The following is a 22,776-nucleotide window of genomic DNA, read 5'->3' as shown; positions in this document are numbered from 1 at the left end:
CAAGCACACCTGCACTAATGTCGCTTTATCGGTTTATGTCTGATGCCATCATTTCCACAAGGTGGATACTAGAGAGAAGCTGACTGTTGAAGCTAGAAGGGTATGGAGTCCTTCACACACTGATGACCGTTTCAGAAATCTTCCTGAAATCCAACTAATTTGTGTGCTGAGCTGGGAGAAAGGCATCGTGTGTGTGTGTGTGTGTGTGTGTGTGTGTGTGTGTGTGTGTGTGTGTGTGTGTGTGTGTGTGTGTGTGTGTGTGTGTGTGTGTCAGCAGGCCCACCTGCAGAAACATCTGCCTGGTCTGCTCACACTGCAGCACAAAGCCTGCTGCTGCTCTGGCTCAGATAAAGGACACACACACACACACACACACACACACACACACACACACACACACACACACACACACACACACACACACACACACACATATTTGTTCGTTCATACAGAAAGGTGTGCATTCATCATACTTTTCATACACATGTGCACTCACCCCACACAACCAACCGTTACACACAGGCGTGACCTTTGACTGCACACACACAGGATATGCCAGACAGTCATACATGTTCAATTGCAACTATAGTCCCCCAGCAGGTCCCAGTGCTCCAATCATATCATTTCATATCATCCCAGGTGACCATTCAGGAGTCTGCAGCAGACTATATCCAGGGAGATCTGGAAGCCACCTGAACTGGTCATCTAGACTAGTGCTGCTTTAGCTCAGTCTGGGCAGGCAAGGAAAGATGGAAGCCATTTCTGAAAGTCTCCCTCTATCGCCCTCTCTCTCACCCTCTGGCCATGTTAAATATACTGTAGTACAGTTCATTTAACCCACTACTGTAAATATTGATGCAGGATGAAAACTCTGTCTTTTCCACCACTGACGTGTACAGGTTTGGTTATTATGATTAAAAAAACAGGCTATAAGTGAATGTTTAATATCACCGTATTTATCCAGAATTCTAGATTTGAAAAGAGCAGGAAGACTACATTAGGCAGAGGTCATGTAATAATGTAGGTAATAAATCAGTGATACAGGTTTCAGTGTTCATGTAATAGCAAATCATATGACTTAAAAACACAATGTTATTTTTGTGGGAAATGTAGAAATGAATTTATGCAATTTTCATAAAAGTTCACATAAGAGGCACTTCTTTTCAACTGCGTAATGTACACAATGTCTTCCAAATTGCATATAAATAATGAACTGGATAGAGGCTTAGATGCATAGGAGAAGGTGTGTGCATCCAGTATGTAGATATTTCTGAATGTGTGTCTGTATTTATCGGGATGCTCCCGGTGGGCTGGTTAAATTGATGAGGTCTTGTTTCTCTGATTGTTGAGGTGCAGCTAAGGATGAATATTCAATGTGTTCAGAATAGGCTTTCTAGAAACCTCAGAGCGAAGGAGGAGACAATGTGTGTGGGTAGAGGGAGAGAGTGGTGTACACACACACACACACACACACACACACACACACACACACACACCCTGCAGCCGTGGGAGGAGAGAGCAACAGTGACAAACAGCTCTGGTGCTACAGAGGTGGCAGGAAATCTATCAAACTGGACAATAAAATTGCAATTGAGTTTCTCCAGCTTTTTTTTTTTATAGCAAATGCATGTATCTGGATGGCTAGTGCCCGCCGCACCTACCCAATTCAAAGACTGCATGGGACCCTCTGTGTGTGTATGTGTGTGGTGTGTGGTGTGTGGTGTGTGGTGTGTGTGTGGTGTGTGGTGTGTGGTGTGTGGTGTGTGTGGTGTGTGGTGTGTGTGGTGTGTGTGTGTGTGTGTGTGTGTGTGGTGCTGTTTTTAGATTAGTGCTGGGACACTGTAAACAGAGCTAGGCAGCAGGAGCATTAATCTTGTGCAATTATAGGAAAAGGGCAATTACCATCTGTCCAGTACTGAAGAGAATGATCAATTCCTCTACTCACTCGCACACTTTTTTGCACAGCGGCTGGTATGGCAGTGTAGTAAAGTGAAAGTACAGAACAGCGTGTGATTGTGGCCATGTGAAACGTGCTACATTAATACGCTCGGAGCGACACACAACCCTAAATACACAAGGTGTTATTTACAAATAAACAGTCACTTTGGGTTTGTTTTGTACTGCACAGGACTGATGTCAATTGGACAAGCCTAGGACTTTTAACATGGGTCTTCGCATCCGCTCCCAGCTAATTTAAAAGGGTAATGTTTCTGCAAAACTATTCTTTGATATACAATATATCAATAAATATGTGAAGAATCATTCATGGTGTGCTTTCAGGGGGAAAAGTACATTTTTTAAAGGTCTCGTGAATAAATAAGACTGTGTATTTACTGCTACAGTCTACGGTGTAGAAAGCAATATTCCTGATTTGACGTTTAAGCTTGTGTAAAACTCTGAAGTGAAATAGTCCCAATCATTTGTCTATGAACAGCTTTAGTACAAAATTGCAGCACAAAAAGTAAATGACTGAAAAATGACTGTCACGATAAGCCACTTAAAGTCCAAGGCAAAAATGCAGAAAGGGCAGCAGAATAATTTGGAACAGTCTAGCCAGAATTGGCGGTGATGTCATTTTGTAGCTTTCTTTGGGGTTTTTTTCCCACATCTCCACAACTATATAATTTACTCAGCACTGTCCTTTGCAATGATATGAGAAATCCTTCAGTCAGATATGATAGTGGATACACAAAGTAATTTTTTCGCATACAACCTTTAGGTTGGATACACACGGACAGGGTTGAGGTCGGGTACGTAAATGTTGAGGTCGAGAGCTTTTGGTCTAGCAAATACTGTGCAACCAAGCCAACCAACTCCAGTCCTGAGGAGGAGAGAGGCAGAGCCAAATGGTGTAACTGTGCCCCCTAGTGGCCTTTATCCATCCCTACATCCTCAGAACTCAGACATCCACCTCAACACAAAAATAGCCTAGTTTCCCTCCACCAACCTCCAATCTGCCAAGCTTTATAAACCATCCACACCACAATCCGACGCCGACCAAATTACTTCACTGCCTTGGAACCTGGCTCTGTAATCCAATATCAACAATTCATTTTTAAACAGCCTTTTTTTTTAAATTGAGTTTCTGAAATAAGAAGAGCCGGTAGTTTATGTTTAACTAAAGAGTGGGAAACTCAATACAGAAATAAATGACTAGAAGGGATGGAAGAGGAAAAATAACTGATTCCATTAAGCCAGCACACTGCCGTTTTCACATCATAATCAGCACAAGATTTCCACCAGGCTGGATCTGATGGGCACCGAGAGAGAGGCACTTCTCTGTTAGTCAGTCACTATTCATCTATGAGTGGGTCATTGAGGCTAGGAGGGACCTTTGGACATTTCCTCTGAGACTGTTATTATGTCAGGATCAAACTTAAACAAGGAAGCCCCTGACTGGTTGGACAGAGACTTGAGATAGACCTTGACGGCTGAGCGGCCTGGAGAAGCTGAGGTAGGAGAAAGGGCAGCGAGGTGAGTGGAGTCTAATTTCAGAGTGCTAAAGAAAGAGAGAGAAAGTAAGAGGAGAGTGAATGAGAGTGTGAGTGTGTGTGTGTGTGTGGTGGGTGTGTGTGTGTGTGTTCACAAAATAATGAAAAAGAGAAAAGGACGTAGCTAAAAAGAGAAGAGAGAACAGATTGGAAGAGCAAGAGAAAGAGTTGGCAATCCACAGACGCACAGAAACCCATCCAGAAGCCCTGCGTCTCTCCGTGAGACAGAGTTTGGTTGACCGTCTGACGGGGTTAATGAGCTCTCTGACCTTGGAGTGGGTGATGGACAGGGTGTCCACCCACACGCGCCAGCCGCCCCACTCGTACTTGATGGCGTGGTAGAGCAGGATGCGGAAGATGGCGTACACCATCTCAGTGACCTTCTGCTCCTCGCTGCTCTTGGGGTTGATGAAGCACAGAGAGAGCATCCAATCCTGCCACACCGAGCACTGCAGCAGGCTCCTGACAGACACACACAAACACACACAGATATGAGCGCTCCGAAGACTCAGTACTGTATGTGAGCGCATACACACAAACATAACACAAACATTTGCAAACAATTCTACATACACAGCACACTCATGTAGTGTACAGATATACACGATCACACATCTTCAAAACATCCTGTACTCTGAGCATATGAAGGACAAAGCTTGTTGGCCTCACTGCAGTGAAGCCCCAGCATGGCGCCAGCATGAGGAACTGGGAGATGTAATCGGACAGGGGATGTATGCCAGGATTACATGTACTGAACTCAACCAGAGGGCTGTACTGAAGTGATATTGGTGCAGACCTGGGTTCAAATAGTATTTGTTTCCTTTCAAATACTCCCTAGAGTGGACTGATTGAGCTTGTCTGGCGCAACTGAACCAATGGAATAGTCGCAAAACTGCAAAGCTCCGCCCACCTGGCACTCCAGGCGGGCTCAAGCAACCCCTCAAAGTATTTGAATGATTTCAAATACTATTTGAACCCAGTTCTTGTTTAGTGGTAGTCTATTGTAGTGTAGTCCACTCCAGGGCTGAGTCGTTCCTTACCTCCTGTTATATATGTTGTTATTGAACAGTTTGATCATGTCTGACAGGAAGACCCTGTTGTAGTGTACTATGTAGTGTACTAGAATGTGGTGTACTTGGTAGTATACTCCAGGGCTGAGTCGTTCCTTACCTCCTGTTATCTTTGCTGTTATTGAACAGTTTGATCATGTCTGACAGGAAGACCCTGCGCACCTCCATGCTCTCTGGGGAGAGGGGAGAGTTCTTCAGCAGGGCAGCGATCACCTTCAGGACCTCTGTCAAAACACAGGAAAACACGTTCTGTTAATGCCCCGTTACAGTGTCTGACACGGTTTAGTACACACAGACGCCCTACTTTCCCTGCAGGGTTTCTGACTCGGGTCGTACAGAACAGACGGTCAGCAGAGGAATGCAGAGAGCAGACTGTTGTCTGTCATAGTAGCATATCTTCATTAAAATAAGGAGTTTTTAATACTGATTCCCCAAATAAGAAGTGATTAAGCAAGGGACAGAATCCGAGAATTCATTTAAATAAATGAATCAATTGAAATAAATTCTGATTGTTTTGAAAGTAGTATGACATGCAACAATACTGATTTTAAAACATTTAAAAATATCCTAATATTGATACTGAATAATACCATTTTGCTCCCTTATGAGTGATTCAAATGGTATATCCTATATAGCAAAGAAATAAGGGATTTTTGAACACACTTTCCATGAATCAAATCAACTGCAGAGGGAGTAAGAGTCAGAACACAATTCAACAACACAATCAGACAATTCATCTCAACATGTGTGAATCATTGTGTCACAAGCCACCTTGATTTGACTGTCAGCAAACACCTCAACATCTATGTGGTGGAAACAATCAAACAAACTTTGCTATTGTTTCAACTCAGAGATGTGTGTGTGTGTGTGTGTGTGTGTGTGTGTGTGTGTGTGTGTGTGTGTGTGTTTGTTTGTGTACCACGCCTGCCAAAGTCCTCTGCAGGCTTCCTGGAACCCTTTCTTTGGTTAACCTAAAGAGACTGGCTGTTTAGATGAATTATATAGACTATGTCAGTGTCCATTTAGCTTGAGTCAGGAAGGGGGGTTTATGATTTCACTTTGTCGTCTTGGACCTTGGTGGTAACCGATGGTAACCAACAAGGACCCCTCGCAGCCCAGAGGTTTCTTGTTTCTATACGCCTTAGTCAATCAAATTGTGAATTACTGAACTCTCACTGCCAGAAAATTACCTCTGCATGTTACTGGGGGATGGAGGGATGTGAGTATGGGGTCTTTTTCCCCCCATTTGGTCTTGGGTTCTTTCCATGGAGTTAATTTAAGGGAAACAGTACTTCCTTAGTTTGTTTGATTCGCTCTGACGTTACTAAAGACTGCAGTCAGGCCCATTTTGAGGCTTCAGAGCAGATAACATCAAGAAGAGAACGCAGGCAGCTACAGTAAAGGAGAAACAGACTTCATGGTGCTCCCATGGCTCAGAACTCCCATAAAGTGGGTTCAGTTCACATGCAAAAAGCACATAGGACTGTCTCTATGTATTTTACGCAGCACACGACTGGATGCCTTTACCACAATAAAGGGCCTATGCTAATCAATGTGTGACTATGAGATGTGTAACACACACACACGGAGCTTAATTGTACGATTAGAGCAGGGTTAAAGTAAACCTCGGTTGTGATTTCAGCCTGACTCTGTTTTTCCCCCCTCTCCGCCACAGCTGGGGAAGTTGATTCTCCCACATATGAAAAGGTTTTGAGAGCTGGCATGTGAAATTAGAGGTAAGTAATGGTCTGAAAATACTAGACTAGGACAGGATGAGACAAGTACATTGATCAAAGCAATGAGGTTGCTATGAGCTTGTTACGTTGCATCATACAGAAACTAAGCATGAACGTTTTCCCTCTTAATGAGGCATGTATATAGAAATATGCCACCGGTAGTAAAGGGAAATAGCTACATCTCTGGGAGTATTACTTTAAATTACTGTATGTGTACATTATCAGAATATTAAAAAGATAAACATCAAATGAGAACCCCTTTGCAGAAGACAGGGTCATAATTCAAACATAATTTTAAATGTTTCTAATTGCCAAGAAAAACAGTAAAATGGTCTGTGAGCTACATTTTGAATGATAGATTCCTGTTCCTCTAAACTCTTATTAGAAATACCACATAATGCAACAGCATATCATCTTGATGAAATATTAAGTTGCCACGTAAGCTTGTTGCGTCCTTTCCCGGATGGACCAAATACCTACTTTTGAAAAATGACAGTTGAGTTTCAAAACTAGGAAAAGGCTTCTTATTAACATTATGTATAATGCCGCAGGGCCTGGTGTTGACTTCATGAGGTCTTTAACGACACACTCATTTTATTCAGTTCCACTTCAGCTGTTGTGTGAATGTCAGCTGAATAAAACTGATAGTTCTTTAATTTGCTAGTGAAACGTTATTAAAAAATATATACTATCACAATATAATTTCATTACGTAGCTTTTTTTTCTCTCAATAGCTACTCTTTTTATAATTTTTTCCAAAAAATGATTGACTTAAAATGTACCAGCTGAATCTTATAGCCCAACACGACCACCATTAGTCTAATCGTATATTATAACATACCGTTTGAGTAGTATAGTTTTGTAGCCTCAATTTATGCTCCACATTTGTTGGTCAGTATATAACACTGGCACTGGCCGTAAGGGAGAGGAGGCTCTCTATGTCTGGTCAAGCATGCAGCGGTAGGTAAAGGTGATTTATTTAGCGGTGGGGTGCCGAGGGGTGACTCACGCGGGTTGACAATCTTCACATTGGAGTCGGGGTCCGGATGCTGTTTATGGATCACTTGAGTGCAGATCTGCTCGGTCAGGATCTACAGAGAAGGAGAGAGAGAAAGAAGAGACGCGGGGAGAAAAGAAAAGGAGAGGGAGAAATAGAGGAGAGACATAAATACTTTTATGTGAATCTATAGCTCATAGTAACAGCACCAAGAAGTACATGAGTTCCATATTGCAATTCCAGAGTCACACGTATTCAGTTCAACCAGCATCTACACAGAAAAGGGAGAAATAACATTTACATAAATACTTTTCTGCATCTATAGCTCATACTAACAGCACCAGGGAAGAGGTACATTGGGCCATAGTGAACACATACGAACATATGTGGATTTCTATAAGTCTTTACAGAAGAAATAGGTAACAAGAATCAGTGCCGAATCGAATAGACAGCAATATCTCACAGCAACAGCAGAGGAGGAATACATGAAATTCCCCCAGTGTCTCCTGACAAGCCCATATATTTCTGTGTGTCAAAATACGTCATTTACAAGGTCAGATACAACCAGTCCATGATTCCTGTGGAGTTTAATATAGTGTGCATTAATGTCCATTAGAAGTCTTGGTATGCCATTATAACATAGATACATTAACATAAATGCCCATCATTTGAGTTAAGTTATTACCAATGGGTAATAATAGAACATCATGCTTCAAAATGGACTGCAATGTTTTCAGCAGGGATAAGCTATTTAGGTCCAGACAGAAGGAGAATCGCTAGAGCTGACGCTAGCCACAGGAAAACTAGAGTTTAACTACACGTTCTATACAACTTAATCAAACAAACTATAAAAAGCATTAAATAATTCAGAAAACACACTTCTAATCTAAATAATGTATACTCAGAATTAATTCATGTGTAATCAGTGCATGTATAATTGAACTAATACAGTGATGGAAATCATCAGCCAATGCAAATACAAAATGGAGGGCAGTTAGTATTAGGATTTATAGGGGAGGCAAAGAGAAAATAGCTTCGTATGTCAACTAGTACATTTTCTTATAGACTCTCCTACACATACACGGCAAGGAAGAGACGAGAGAGGGACTAACTGACCTCGAAGAGCACGTTGTAGGTTGTCATGCTGAACTGGTTGGAGTGGAGCATCAGTCGCTCGTTGAGCAGGGAGAAGAGGCCGTGACCCAGCATGACCTCTGACTTCCTCCTGGAACAAAGGTCAAGGGTCAAATGGTCAGTGAGTATCCATTGACATTTGGTACCAGCGCATTGATCACTGTATCCACACAGTGTATCAGTGTATCGTGTTGCACTTAATTACATGCAAACATTTTAACTAGACAGTTAACTATAAATTCACAAAAGCGTTACTTGGCACCATTGTATGGTATAGCAAGTAATGTTTCCAAAATGGTGGGCAGTACATATTCCATTTTGGGTTGTCGGTTGAGGACAGACAAGGAAAATTCCCGAAGCCATAGGGTGAGTCACGGACTATGAATGTTTGTGAACCACCGCTTGTGTAAGCTTACCAGTGCTTCAGAACACAGTTGAAAGACATGAAAAAAAGCACCCCTGCAGAGGCCTGTCAGAACCCTTCAAAGACAAGTATCCCTCAGAGCTTTCATCTCCGAGTATCATTCATCTGTACATATTCTGGGATGATAAAGCTAGTAGAGTCAGACAGCAAAGAGTCTGACTGTCTAAGACTTTTTCACTAAGGCCCCCCTTCCAGCATTAGGGAACATCCTCTGAACATGCACGCATGCCCCAGGTCTATTTCTAAGGGCACAAGCACTGTTTATGACAAACTGTTCCGTCACCTCTTGTTGGCGGAGAGAAAATGTCGCAAACTTAAAGCGTATTTCCTGCAATTTAACTTTTTTTTTTTTTTTTTTTCTCATTGGGTGCAGAGCAAATGTTGCAGTTTTAAAGCATGCCTAATGTGTATTCACGTGATATTTTTGTTACTCAAACATTACAACAAAATCTAAGGGATAAAAACCCTAGCTAAAAAAATTACCTGACACGGACTATCTGGACATTTCTGACAAATTGTAAATAGCTCTCTAAGGTATGCAGTGACTGACATGACAAGAGGAACTACTGATGCACTACCCCATTTAGAAATGTCACCTTGTGCGTTCTACGATCGCAGCTTTCAAGAGTAAGTTTAGTGAAGAAATGTTTCTTTTTGGGGGGGATGGGGCTAGGGATGGGGCTAGGGATGGGGCTAGGGATGGGGCTAGGGATGGGGGGGGGGCTAGGGATGGGGATGAGGCTGGGGATGAGGCTGGGGAATAAGCACTACCACTGATCAAAACGTTGGGAGATCCAAAAGGAATCAGTAGAATTGGAAATAGAGCCTCAATGAGACCTGCACTGTATTTCATCCTGGATTGTTTTCTTTCGACTCCGACATCTTAATTGTTCGCTGAACCAAAGGAGGCGTACGAGTGGCTAATTTGTTATCTAAAACACTTCTACACAACTAGAGGCAATTTACTCTCCAGAGAGAGAGAAATAGAAAGGGCTTTAATACCAGCTATTCATTTTACTACAGTACGCAGGCTGAACGAGGATTAGATATCGACCTCCACCTGAATGAGACTCTTTTCTCTGTAGATACTCATCTCCATGATGGGATTTGGCTCTTAGAAATATACAACTGAGGAGAGGCCATTTTGAATTGAAAACCCTTTTGGCTGCCTAAAGGTAAATGACTATAGAATAGGAATAACCACATCAATGACTGAGTCTAACTGAGTCCTCCTTTAATCTGGAACAAATATACTTTTAATGTCCAAGGCAGAATTGAGTGCTTTTGTGTGATCAAGCGTACAGACAATTGTTAATAATATACTACAGACAAGAGTACAAGGTAAGTGACAGCAACATATTAGAGTTCTTACTTAGCGGGCAAGTGTTTGAGGAAGTAGCCCAAGACTTTGAGTGCCTGAACTCTGATTCCTTCACTGTTGGAAGCCAGCAGCTTGTAAATGGCCCTGTACAGAAACAAAGAAAAACAAATGAATAACAAATGTCACATATTTAAGCAAATTTAAACAGTATCTCAAATTATAAAACCTAAAAGAGTGTATCAGAACCAAACAGAATCACTTCATGACAGATTATATCTGAACCTACTATACAGTTGTATAGGACATCTACTTTGGTCGTAAAATAGAGGTGGTTGGAGCCTTTATCAGTGGCTAGTAAAATGAGAAGTCACCCAAAATGTGCGTCAAAGATTTTCAGAAGCCTTTAAAGTGGGCCTATATCAGACACCAGCCCAGACATGCTTGGTTGATACACTACATTTAACCCCGTGACAGAGAATGCAAACAGGGTGACTAAATAAGCCAGATAAATCTTGTGTGCCGTCGTCGCTGAATGTCAATAGTCCTGCAGATGAAGGATCAAATGAAGCCAGTAAACCATCTTTATTGGCCTCAGTGTCATCTGGCTTCATTTTGGCTTCATGAAACACAAACAGAACCACAAGGGCGCCTCTGAAATGGCACCCTAGTCCCTTTATAGCCTCTGGTTAAAAGTAGTGCACTATTATACAGGAAATAGGGTACCGTCTCTGGCACTACAAATGTAACGCGGTACCATTTCGAAGGCACACACAAAGTAGGCTAACATCACAACGATCTTGTTCTCAGAGGCCGCAGGGCCTGCGGTGGAGTACGCGCCACCCGTTGCCATGGGAGATGACGTTATAGTTACAGTATCGTCATAGAAGTCAAATGACTAGAACGGGGCATTCCCATTGAAGTTCTACGATGGGTGGTGGGTCATTCTGTTCCTGAAGCTCACCGTACTCCGTTGCGCTGATCAAAGGCCTGCACCATGGAGCCGTGATGCTCCGACATCAGAGCCACCAGCAGCTGAAGCACATCCATTAGATTGTCGTCCTGGGAAAATAAATAAAGTTGTACTGAATTGAATGAATCAGATCAGGGAGGAGGCCCTGTTGTTAGCATTATTAGCAGTATGATAAATAGTGTGTGCGCGCGCGCGCGTGCGCTAATGGGCTCGCAATTAGCATGGCCTTTCACTGCGGAGTCATGCAACCCAACGAGAGATGAATGGTGTGGCTCGTGGGTGTGCTGTTACACCATGTATCATCATGAAGCAGACACCAAAACACACCCTACTGTACAGACACCCACATGGATGCAGAGTAAGTGCAATAATTAATACTGTTTATTTTCGGCACTAATTATTGATTAATTGGTGACACACAACATCAAAGATCAAACCAGTGCACCGTTTCCATCTTGATTAGTAATGGTCGCTACGGAAACAGATCATTAGTGATTGATAACAAATGTTGATGGAATGAATAATAGACGGAAACAACGGAATCATCTGATGAATGAACAATCCATAGAAGACTGTAGAACTCCTGAAGGAGAGCGGTTAATCCCCTTGTTCCTGCAGGGATTATTCCTGCTTGTTTTACAGCACCATTATTTCTCTATGCATCACTGCAGTGTAAACACAGAGGCTTCTGTGAGGGAAGGCTTGGTGAAACTTGGCAACGGTTAAAAAGAGCCTGGTCGTTTCCCCGGCCTAGTGTGATTGGTCTGTCTATCTATAGCAGAGAGGAGAGAGGGTCTGGGAGGCCGGAGCTGTTGGCTTAGAGTGCCACCTAGTGGGCAGTTTTATACCTCAAACTGTAAAGGAGCATCGAGTTAGGACGAACAGGAATTACTGGAGAGTGGATACTACATGGTGGAGCTGCATACTCACAACACAAATGGGTTTTTTGCTGGTTTTTTTACACAATAAAGTATCTATAGTATAAAAGTAGTGCACTGTATAGGACATGATATTTTGAATGATGTTGTAGTTGTAACCTCATGCATGGTGAGCAGGTAGTTGAGAATACTCTGAAGCTCATCTTCCTTCACTCCGTAATCCTGAAAATAGATCGTACAGAATATAAATCAAACTCTTCACCGATCATAGTTATTGTAGATTAACATTAGGTGTAAAAAGACTAAATATATATATTATTTTGAATATCAAACGAGATTCTCATTATATACACTATATCCACTAACCTTCATTATGAGTTGCTTCACAAACAGCAGCAGAAAAGCTCTGAGAGAGTGGATCTCCTTCTGATTGGGTCTCGGACCGTCTACACACACGCACGCACGCAGACACACGCACGCACGCAGACACACGCACGCACGCAGACACACGCACGCAGACACACGCACGCAGACACACGCACGCAGACACACACACGCAGACACACACACGCAGGGACAAAATCATTAGAGAGGTCTGTTTTCAAAAGGATGTTATTTAGGACGCGATGCAGAGTGCACAGCTGTAGGTAGACAATACAACATGTTTATTCTAGGTTTAGCAGACAACATAGAGGTACAACAATGACAGGAAAGCACATTCTGCAGGGGACACAAAGGACTGGATGATGGACCCAGTTTCAGACAGTAAAAGTAGCGTGCTGCTCAACTTCCATGGCAACACTACAGCAACACTGGTCTGGGGGAGGAGAGGTATCGGTCTGTATCAGTGTGTGTAGAATAGTGTGTGTTAGTGGAAATATGCGGTGTGTGTGGAGTGCGGTGGGTGTGTGGTGTGTGTGTGTGTGTGGGGGGGGGGGGGGGGAGGCATGTGTGTGCTCTCTTACCGAGGCCCTTGGGCGTGACTCCGCTGCGGTCCTGGGGGTTGACGACCCAGTAGTAGTACTTGAGCGTGTGCATGACCTGCAGTACCGTGCCCACCCTGCGGATGGCGTTGTAGATGGTCACCGTGCTGATGAACTCGGTGGACAGGTAGGTGTACAACGCCAACTGCACCTGGGGGGGTGAATGCGCGCGCGCTCACACGTAAGGACACACACACACTCAACTAACCGGTGCCTAGCCTCGCTATTGTTATTTTACTACAGCTCTTTAATTATTTGTTACTTTATATATTATTATTATCATCATTTTTACTTAACACTTATTTTTCTTAATACTGCATTGTTGGTTAAGGGCTAGTAAAGTAAGTATTTCACTGTAAGGTTGACACCTCTTGTATTCGGCGCATGTGACAAACAACATTTGAATTGATTTGACTTGAAAAACCCAGCATGAGGTGAGGGAGAAATAAAATCCAATAGCCTAACGTACTGAACTGGTGGGCTGTCGCTCTCATGTACGGGAGGAGAGATACAAGGACTAGAGTATGAAAGGGTGATGGTGGGATGGACAGAGGTGGGTGGGTGGATGGATGGGTGTGTGTGTGTGTGTGCCTGTCTACACGTCACATGTGTCTGTGCATGTGTGTGTGTGCCTTCATGTGCCTACCTGCTTGCACAACTGTGTCCTTGACTGTGTGTCACCGTGACTGTGTGTGTCACCGTGCATGCGTCTACCTGCCTGCACATGTGTGTTCCTGTGCCAGTACCTCTCCTCTCTTACCTTGGCAGGGGCATGGATCCAGATGGCAGGGTTGAACAGGATGTGGTCACACAGCTGCTTGAGCAGCAGGACGCCGTTCTGCAGGTTGCTGAGGTAACGGGCGAAGGCCAGCACGATGTCCAGCACGGACCGAGTCACATGCACCTTGGAAGACTACAGAGGAGGAAGGAGGAAGGGAGGGAGCAGAGGACACCCATAGAGAGAAAGGTGAATCAGGTTAACTCTCTGTCTAACAAGCCCACTGTCAGCTGTAACCTCTAAATGCAGCTAAGGGGGGGAAATCAATTAGGGCCTTAGATGTAAATAGACTTTTAGAGTCACCTATATACCTGACCACACACACATGGTCACAATCAACAAGCTACCAGATGTAGGTGCGTTTAGCACTGGTCTCAGAACAGACAAATGCAGTATGGAATTGGAGGGCACAGCACTGAGGCTGAAGGACAAAGCTCAATATCTGCTCCTCTCTGATGTAATGGACAGAGTGCTGGGAAATCATATTATCCACCTTTCAATTTCAGCACAGAACAGCAATTAGGACAGACGAGAGGAAGATTGCAGAGTGTGAATGTGTCTCTGGCGAGGAGGGTGGTGTGTGTCACGTCTCTCACCTTCTCCAGAGTGTAACCGATGACCAGGAAGCCCTTGCAGGCCAGGACCTGCTCTTGCATAGCCACAGAGTTCTTCAGCAGCTCCATCACAAAGGACAGCAAGGTGCAACTGGGGGGGGGAGAGAGAGAGAGAGAGAGCGAGAGAGAGTGGTTAGCTGCTGAGTAAGACTTGCCCCAGACAGGGTATATCCTATAGCTATTGTCTAAGATAATGAGGGTGTCACCATTCTACCATTCTGCTGTGAGAACACAATCTATGCAACACCTTCCCCTTGAGGGCAGACCAAAGCCACAAAGCCATGATTGGGAACATTACTCAAGGACTAGGGGCACTAATATTCACAACTGGTATCCAGGTTTAGTGAGTAGGACAAGACAACATTATGCATGCCATTTGCGCTGCCATCATGCATGGTTGAATCCATTGAATTAACAAAACAACTTCTACTTAGTGAAAGCAAAATACTCTAGACTACAGGGCGAGTTCAAACACAGCCCCACCAACACAATGCACTTTCTCCCACATGGCTACGTATGGATGTGTACAGTATTTTAGAAGAAACTAATAAAGTCAATCAATCGATGAATCAATAGACTGTAGTCCACTACCAGACAGAGGTGTCCGGTTCATCGCTGGTGTGCTGGAGGTGATCCAGCTGTGCAAACAGGGGGAAGAGGACCTGCACTCCCCCGATGGAGTGGATGGCACTCTGGACCGAGTGGGTCACCACAGCCTTCACATCCTGAAGAAGGGAGGAACACATACACAAGGATCAGGGGTATAAATAGAGTGCACTACTTTTGAAGGGAGTAATACGGTAGAACCAGAACCCTATGGACTGTAGACAAAGGCTGGGTGGAAAACAACGCGGATTGGAGGCGGTGTCACCACCTCCCTTGTACATCTGGTGTGGTGTTGAAAACACAGTGTAACTCCTCTGAACATCTGTCTCCTTTACAGCACTATTACACCTGTCGCTAACGGCGACGGGCTGAGTGGCGGGCGCGTTACCGCGACGATGAGTTAGTCTCTGAGGCAACATGGCTCAGGTGTCTAGTCTGTTTACCCTGATGAGGGTTTTGCTAAATGAGTTCTGCGGATAGAATATTCCTTACTGTCAGATCCCACAGTAGCTAAATGTACTATTATGAGCAAGGCCCTTTTCCTCATGCGTTTACGGTTCTGTCTACCAACTAAACAAGCCATTAGTCATTGTGAACACATATGTAGAGGACACTAATCTACAGACACACATCCATGAATGGAAGACTGACAATGTGCTAACAAATACTAAACATGTTGACCTAAATAGAGGGTGGGAATGAGGAATAATATAGGAAATGATTAGTCTATAGGCGATGGGGTCTGTGTGTGTGTGTGTGTGTGTGTGTGTGTGTGCGTGCGCGTGCGTGTACAAACATACAGGCCGAGCTGTCTCAGAAAGACAAAGGAGCTCATGCATTGACTAAACGCGCTGTGAGGCTCAGAGACAAAACTCAATTACAGTGAGAGAGACAATAGGAGAATTCAAAGTCATTAAATAAAAAAAGACAGCTGTGTGTGTGTGCGCGCACGCGTGTGCTGCCAAGGTCTTCCTAATGTGCATTTAATCGGGCGTGCAGACGACCTTCTGTGATAAAGAAAGTCAAAAATATGGATTTGAATGAGAGTTGGAGAGAAATACATTTCTGAAGCACTTTCATTACAGTACTTGTCATCTAGTTGTTGCTACCGTGAACTTACATGGTAACAAGTAATACCAGAACATGCCAATTTACTTTACCTCATAAATAAATTAACTCATCATCCTCAGTAACTACAAGGTCAAATAAAGTATTATATAATATAATAAAGTGCTTAAAGAAAACTCAGGTTCAATATAGAAATGACTGGTAGGCAGATCTAATTCTGTAACAGGGTAGTGTTCTGTTCCCAGCCTGCTAGTCAGCCAGGTGCAGTGTGCTTCATTCTCACCTCTATCTTAAAGGAACAATCCACCCAAAAACACTCACTCCTTTCATTTACAGTGTTAAATAACACCACTACGTGAGAATATTTTTTTGTGAACAAATGTTTCATTTTAGCGTTATAAGAGAGGTTGGTAGCAACATGGAAAATCTTTGTGGAAGTCTGTTGTAGCTCAAGTCTACTACAAAATCCACAATGCAATGCTCTATGGGCTGGCTGGATAGCTAGCTAGCAAATGTAGCTACACACAATAAAACCAAATGCAAAATCAGCATGTGAAGTAGCTAGTTAGCTGTAAAATCCCCTGAACAAACTGCACTATCAATGTAGGAGACTACAACCTCACTATGTTAAACCTGCAGATCCATGTCAAATCAAATTCTGTTGGTCACATACACGTGTTTAGCAGATGTTATTGAGGGTGTAGCGAAATGCTTGTTTTTCTAGCTCCAACAGTGCAGTAATATCTAACAATTTCAGATACAATACACACAAATCAAAAGTAAAGTAATGGAATTAAGAATAAATAAATATTTGGACGAGCAATGTCAGATCGGCATAGACTAAGATACAGTAGAATAGGATAGAATACAGTATATACATAACAGATGAGGAATGCAAAATGTGTAAACATTATTAAAGTGGCCAGTGATTCCATGTCTATGTATATGTGCCTCACAGAGTGGAGTCTGAAATTCGCACCGGCAGATATATTTTTGAGGAGATGGGAAACGTTGCCCATGCTACATCAATGGGCCGCGCGGTGCATTCTGGGCGATTCTGGGAGAAGGAGTTGGATACGTTCCCAACCAGCAGACTGTCGTTGGATTCCCATCTCCTTTCTCTAATCTCTATGACAACAGCACCATGCAATGCACTCTGGACTAAAGAGGCAGGCAAATGGGAAAAATGTGCTAGACCCTCCATTAAATTACACATTTCTAGAGGTAGGAATATCACAAATATCATCAATGGCTCATTAGAGAGAAGAGATCCTCCCGAATTAGGACATCGGCCAGTATTGATATCTGCCATGTATGACAGACATTTTCGCCATCTAAAAGTCCTATTCCTATTAACTTCCAGTGTAGTGAGAGACTTTACCACCGTGCTACGTCATTCTGCCTGCTTGAATGGCAATAATGGCAATGAAATCATGAAATGACACAGGGAATCGATAGAACATCACTCAGAGATGCACAAAAACTATATAACATTGAAAATGGGTGAACTTTTCCTTTAATTAGAAGTAGATAGAGCCTGATGGAGGTGCTTCATCTGTGTGAAGGTGTGTGTGTATGTGTCTGAAGGTGTGTGTGCGTATATATGTGTAGGTGTGTGTGTGTATATGTGTTGGTGTGTGTGTATGTGTCTGAAGGTGTGTGTGCGTATATATGTGTAGGTGTGTGTGTGTATATGTGTTGGTGTAGGTGTAGGTGTAGGTGTGTGTGTAGGTGTAGGTGTAGGTGTAGGTGTAGGTGTAGGTGTAGGTGTGTGTGTGTGTGTGTGTGTAGGTGTGTTTGGTTACAGGTTAGGGGTCAGGGAAAATAGGATTTTGAATGGAAATTAATTCTAGATCCCCATGAAGATAGAAGAACAAAACGTGTGTGTGTGTGTGTGTGTGTGTGTGTGTGTGTGTGTGTGTGTGTGTGTGTGTGTGTGTGTGTGTGTGTAACAAGCGGCTGAGGCACCTGAGTCGGGGACACGAATAACCTGCAGAAGTGCCATTAGTCAGGGTGGATTGATAACTTTTTTCAACATTGACTAGATTTCTAGCTTAGATGGTTTTCATTTTGGTGCAGTAGTGTGTGTGTGTGTGTGTGTGTGTGTGTGTGTGTGTGTGTGTGTGTGTGTGCATGTGTGTGTGTGCGTGTGTGTGTGTGTGTGTGTCCGTACCTGCAGCATGAGAGCGTGTGGCGAGTGGACGAAGATGGAGGCGTTGTCCTTGGGGGAGGACTCCAGGCACAGCTGAGCGTCGGTGGCGTGGGGGTTGTAGGAGAAGGAGATGCAGGAGGACAGCTTGCCGTCGTACAGTAGGATCTTGTGGTGCTCAGCAAACAGGAGGTCACTCTCAGCCTTGTACTTGAACGTGCCCTGAGAGAGACGGCAGAGAGGTCAAATCAATTAACAGGAAGGAGACTTGAGTGTGACTTTCATTTATATTTTTCTGTTCGGTTTAAACCTTACACACTACTAGTGATAGTCTGTAGTGTATCTTGAAATAATCCATGATAGGAGAAAGGAGGAAGATCCACAATCATTAATGGTTCACAACAAATTGATGACTGCAGACCTTCCTTGTTTGATCTATGGGGTATCCAAATGTCAGGGCGTTTTGGAATAGTGGGACTACTGAATACTGCATGATGACTGGGCTTTGCCTCTACCTACCTTGTAACCAGGCCCCAGCTGGTAGATGGCCAGGATCTGGGCTGCACTGAGGGCCTCGCCAAACAGATACACCGCCCCCATCTGACCACAGAACACACGGTTGGCGTCCGCCGTCTCTGACGAACCCAGGAAACACTTGTCGAAAGTCTGAAGGGAGGAAGGAAGGAAACAAGGAAGGAAACAGGGAAGGAGAATTGAACAAGCGTTAATAAAGATAACTATGACAACTCAAACAGCATGTCTGAGTGTGAATCAACACACCATCGGTATACAGATAACATATTTCTATTCCCTTCTGTATGTTTACTAGAGCATGTGTAAATAGGCAGGGGATGAGCTTAGCATTGTTATCAAGGAGGGAGAGATATCTCAATCAGCCATATCTACTGTAGGGTATCGAGGCCCTCTGTGACACTGTCACGCCAAGAGGATTGCATTAGAAAAGCATCTTCATTTGGCTAAAACTGACGTGAGAATCTTGTCTTCCGCACGAGAGACAGAGAAAACGCATTCTGGAGAACCATGACTGAATCTCATACATACGAGTATGGGTGTATCTTCAACTACACAACTCATCTCCCTTCTCTGTTACAGACCCAGTTCCATCCATGTGAGGAGAGAGAGAGAGGCAGAGAGAGAGGCAGAGAGAGAGGCAGAGAGAGAGGCAGAGAGAGAGGCAGAGAGAGAGGCAGAGAGAGAGGCAGAGAGAGAGGCAGAGAGAGAGACAGAGAGACAGAGAGACAGAGAGACAGAGAGACAGAGAGACAGAGACAGAGACAGAGACAGAGACAGAGAGAGAGAGATAGATAGTGGTTTCACCCCTGAGCCCTCTGTCAGCTGAGACAGTGATTATATCAATCAATCAGAAAGAGTGGAGCCTGTGGGGAGGTGCTGTCCTCTTCTAACAACCTGTACTGCAGTAACAATGGTTCTCCATGGTATATCAATCACAACATATACCATACGTCTTTGTGTGGAAACTTCTTTATGCAAAGCACAATGGTTGAAATTGAAGAGTTCTGGATGGACAGCTTCAAGGCTTTCTTGTTGATTGATTGATGACTTCAGAGAAATGTTTTGATTGATAACTGGCATCAAAATATACTTTTGGTTATACACATGCATAACAACCACTACCACAACTTCTAGGTTCAGCTATATTCCATTACACAGCATAGATGGGTGAGAATGGTTGTGTGAGAGTAGAGGTTTGTGGTTACTACAGGAATAACATTATAACAACCATGATCAATATAGTATGGATCAATCGATTGATTGCTACTTACGTCGCTGGTGTTGACGAACCAGGTGATTTCTCCGTAGGAGGCGAGCTCTCCATTGACGTAGCAGCTGATCTCACTGTTCTTCCAGCGGTTGTAGACATGAACGATGGTCACCATGTACCACTGAAAGACAAACAACAACTTAACCACCATGGTCACCATGTACCACTGAAACAACAACACACAACTTAACCACCATGGTCACCATGTACCACTGAAACAACAACACACAACTTAACCACCATGGTCACCATGTACCACTGAAACAACAACACACAACTTAACCACCATGGTCACCATGTACCACTGAAACAACAACACACAACTTAACCACCATGGTCACCATGTACCACTGAAACAACAACACACAACTTAACCACCATGGTCACCATGTACCACTGAAACAACAACACACAACTTAACCACCATGGTCACCATGTAACACTGAAACAACAACACTTAACCACCATGGTCACCATGTACCACTGAAACAACAACACACAACTTAACCACCATGGTCACCATGTACCACTGAAACAACAACACACAACTTAACCACCATGGTCACCATGTACCACTGAAACAACAACACACAACTTAACCACCATGGTCACCATGTACCACTGAAACAACAACACACAACTTAACCACCATGGTCACCATGTACCACTGAAACAACAACACACAACTTAACCACCATGTACCACTGAAAGACAAACAACAACTTAACCTGTTTGGGATAGGGGGCAGTATTTTCACGGCTGGATAAAAAAACGTACCCGATTTAATCTGGTTACTACTCCTGCCCAGAAACTAGAATATGCATATAATTAGTAGATTTGGATAGAAAACATTCTAAAGTTTCTAAAACGGTTTGAATGGTGTCTGTGAGTATAACAGAACTCATATGGCAGGCCAAAACCTGAGAAGATTCCATAGAGGAAGTGCCCTGTCTGACAATTTATTGTCCTTCTGTAGCATCTCTATCAAAAATACTGCATCTGTGCTGTAACGTGACATTTTCTAAGGCTTCCATTGGCTCTCAGAAGGCGCCAGAAAGTGTAATGGGGTGTCTGCAGTCTCTGGGCTAAGAACAGCAGGAGTATTTGTTAGTGGTCAGGCTGGGAACAGTGACACTGGAGATGCGCGTCCACGAGACTACTCCATTTTTTTCTTTCAGCCTTTGAATGAATACAACGTCGCCCGGTTGGAATATTATCGCTATTTTACGAGAAAAACAGCATAAAAATTGATTTTAAACAGCGTTTGACATGCTTCGAAGTACGGTAATGGAATATTTAGAATTTTTTTGTCACGAAATGCGCTCACGCATAACCCTTCGGATAGTGACCTCAACGCACGAACAAAACGGAGCTATTTCAATATAACTATGGATTATTTGGAACCAAAACAACATTTGTTGTTGAAGTAGAAGTCCTGGGAGTGCATTCTGACGAAGAACAGCAAAGGTAATCAAATTTTTCTTATAGTAATTCTGAGTTTAGTGAGCACCAAACTTGTTGGGTGTCTAAATAGCTAGCCTGTGATGGCCGAGCTATCTACTCAGAATATTGCAAAATGTGTTTTCGCCGAAAAGCTATTTTAAAATCTGACACCGCGATTGCATAAAGGAGGTCTGTATCTATAATTCTTAAAATAATTATGTTTTTTGTGAACGTTAACCATGAGTAATTTAGTAAATTCACCGGAAGTTTGCGGGGGGTATGCTAGTTCTGAACATCACATGCTAATGTAAAACGATGGTTTTTGATATAAATATGAACTTGATTGAACAAAACATGCATGTATTTTATAACATAATGTCCTAGGAGTGTCATCTGATGAGGATCATCAAAGGTTAGTGCTGCATTTAGCTGTGGTTTGGGTTTTTGTGACATATATGCTTGCTTTGAAAATGGCTGTGTGATTATTTTTGGCAGGGTACTCTCCTGACAATCTAATGTTTTGCTTTCGCTGTAAAGCCTTTTTGAAATCGGACAATGTGGTTAGATTAACGAGAGTCTTGTCTTTAAAATGGTGTAAAATACTTGATTGTTTGAGAAAATTGAATTGTGGTATTTTAGTTGGTTTTGTATTTCGCGCCGTGCGATGCCATTGGCTGTTGGCTAGGGGTTCCACAGGCGGAACGGCGTTCCGCTAGCGGAACGTCTGTCCTTAACAGGTTTTAACCACTATGGTCACCATGTACCACTGAAAGACAAACAACAACTTAACCACCATGGTCACCGTGTACCACTGAAACAACAAGACACAACTTAACCACCATGGTCACCATGTACCACTGAAACAACAACACTTAACCACCATGGTCACCATGTACCACTGAAACAACAAGACACAACTTAACCACCATGGTCACCATGTACCACTGAAACAACAAGACACAACTTAACCACCATGGTCACCATGTACCACTGAAACAACAACACTTAACCACCATGGTCACCATGTACCACTGAAACAACAACACTTAACCACCATGGTCACCATGTACCACTGAAACAACAACACTTAACCACCATGGTCACCATGTACCACTGAAACAACAACACACAACTTAACCACCATGGTCACCATGTACCACTGAAACAACAACACACAACTTAACCACCATGGTCACCATGTACCACGGAAACAACAAGACAACTTAACCACCATGGTCACCATGTACCACTGAAACAACAACACACAACTTAACCACCATGGTCACCATGTACCACTGAAACAACAACTT

General features: G+C 43.3%; 1 protein-coding gene across 4 annotated transcripts in view; it reads right to left on the bottom strand.

Annotated features, from left to right (window-relative positions):
• The window catches only part of LOC106610178 (lipopolysaccharide-responsive and beige-like anchor protein), a 296,378-nt gene that overhangs the window by 213,399 nt on the left and 60,203 nt on the right, over positions 1–22,776 (bottom strand). For all 4 annotated transcript variants that reach the window (XM_045722742.2, XM_045722744.2, XM_082978435.1 and 1 more), the window contains exons 8-22: positions 20,025–20,144; positions 18,739–18,885; positions 18,244–18,441; positions 14,988–15,121; positions 14,379–14,487; positions 13,765–13,917; positions 12,987–13,155; positions 12,388–12,467; positions 12,181–12,243; positions 11,135–11,232; positions 10,225–10,317; positions 8,411–8,519; positions 7,307–7,388; positions 4,662–4,785; positions 3,761–3,953 (exon numbers count right to left, since the gene is read on the bottom strand). In XM_045722742.2, coding sequence (XP_045578698.1) covers positions 3,761–3,953; positions 4,662–4,785; positions 7,307–7,388; positions 8,411–8,519; positions 10,225–10,317; positions 11,135–11,232; positions 12,181–12,243; positions 12,388–12,467; positions 12,987–13,155; positions 13,765–13,917; positions 14,379–14,487; positions 14,988–15,121; positions 18,244–18,441; positions 18,739–18,885; positions 20,025–20,144 — 1,872 coding nt within the window. The remainder of the gene's footprint in view (positions 1–3,760; positions 3,954–4,661; positions 4,786–7,306; positions 7,389–8,410; positions 8,520–10,224; positions 10,318–11,134; positions 11,233–12,180; positions 12,244–12,387; positions 12,468–12,986; positions 13,156–13,764; positions 13,918–14,378; positions 14,488–14,987; positions 15,122–18,243; positions 18,442–18,738; positions 18,886–20,024; positions 20,145–22,776) is intronic.

This window comes from Salmo salar, chromosome 08 (genome assembly GCF_965601325.2).
Source record: "Salmo salar chromosome 08, fSalSal1, whole genome shotgun sequence".
In the NCBI taxonomy this organism is placed as follows: Eukaryota; Metazoa; Chordata; class Actinopteri; order Salmoniformes; family Salmonidae; genus Salmo; species Salmo salar.
The sequence above is the reverse complement of the archived record's forward strand: the minus strand, read 5'-3'. Positions and strand labels throughout refer to the sequence as shown.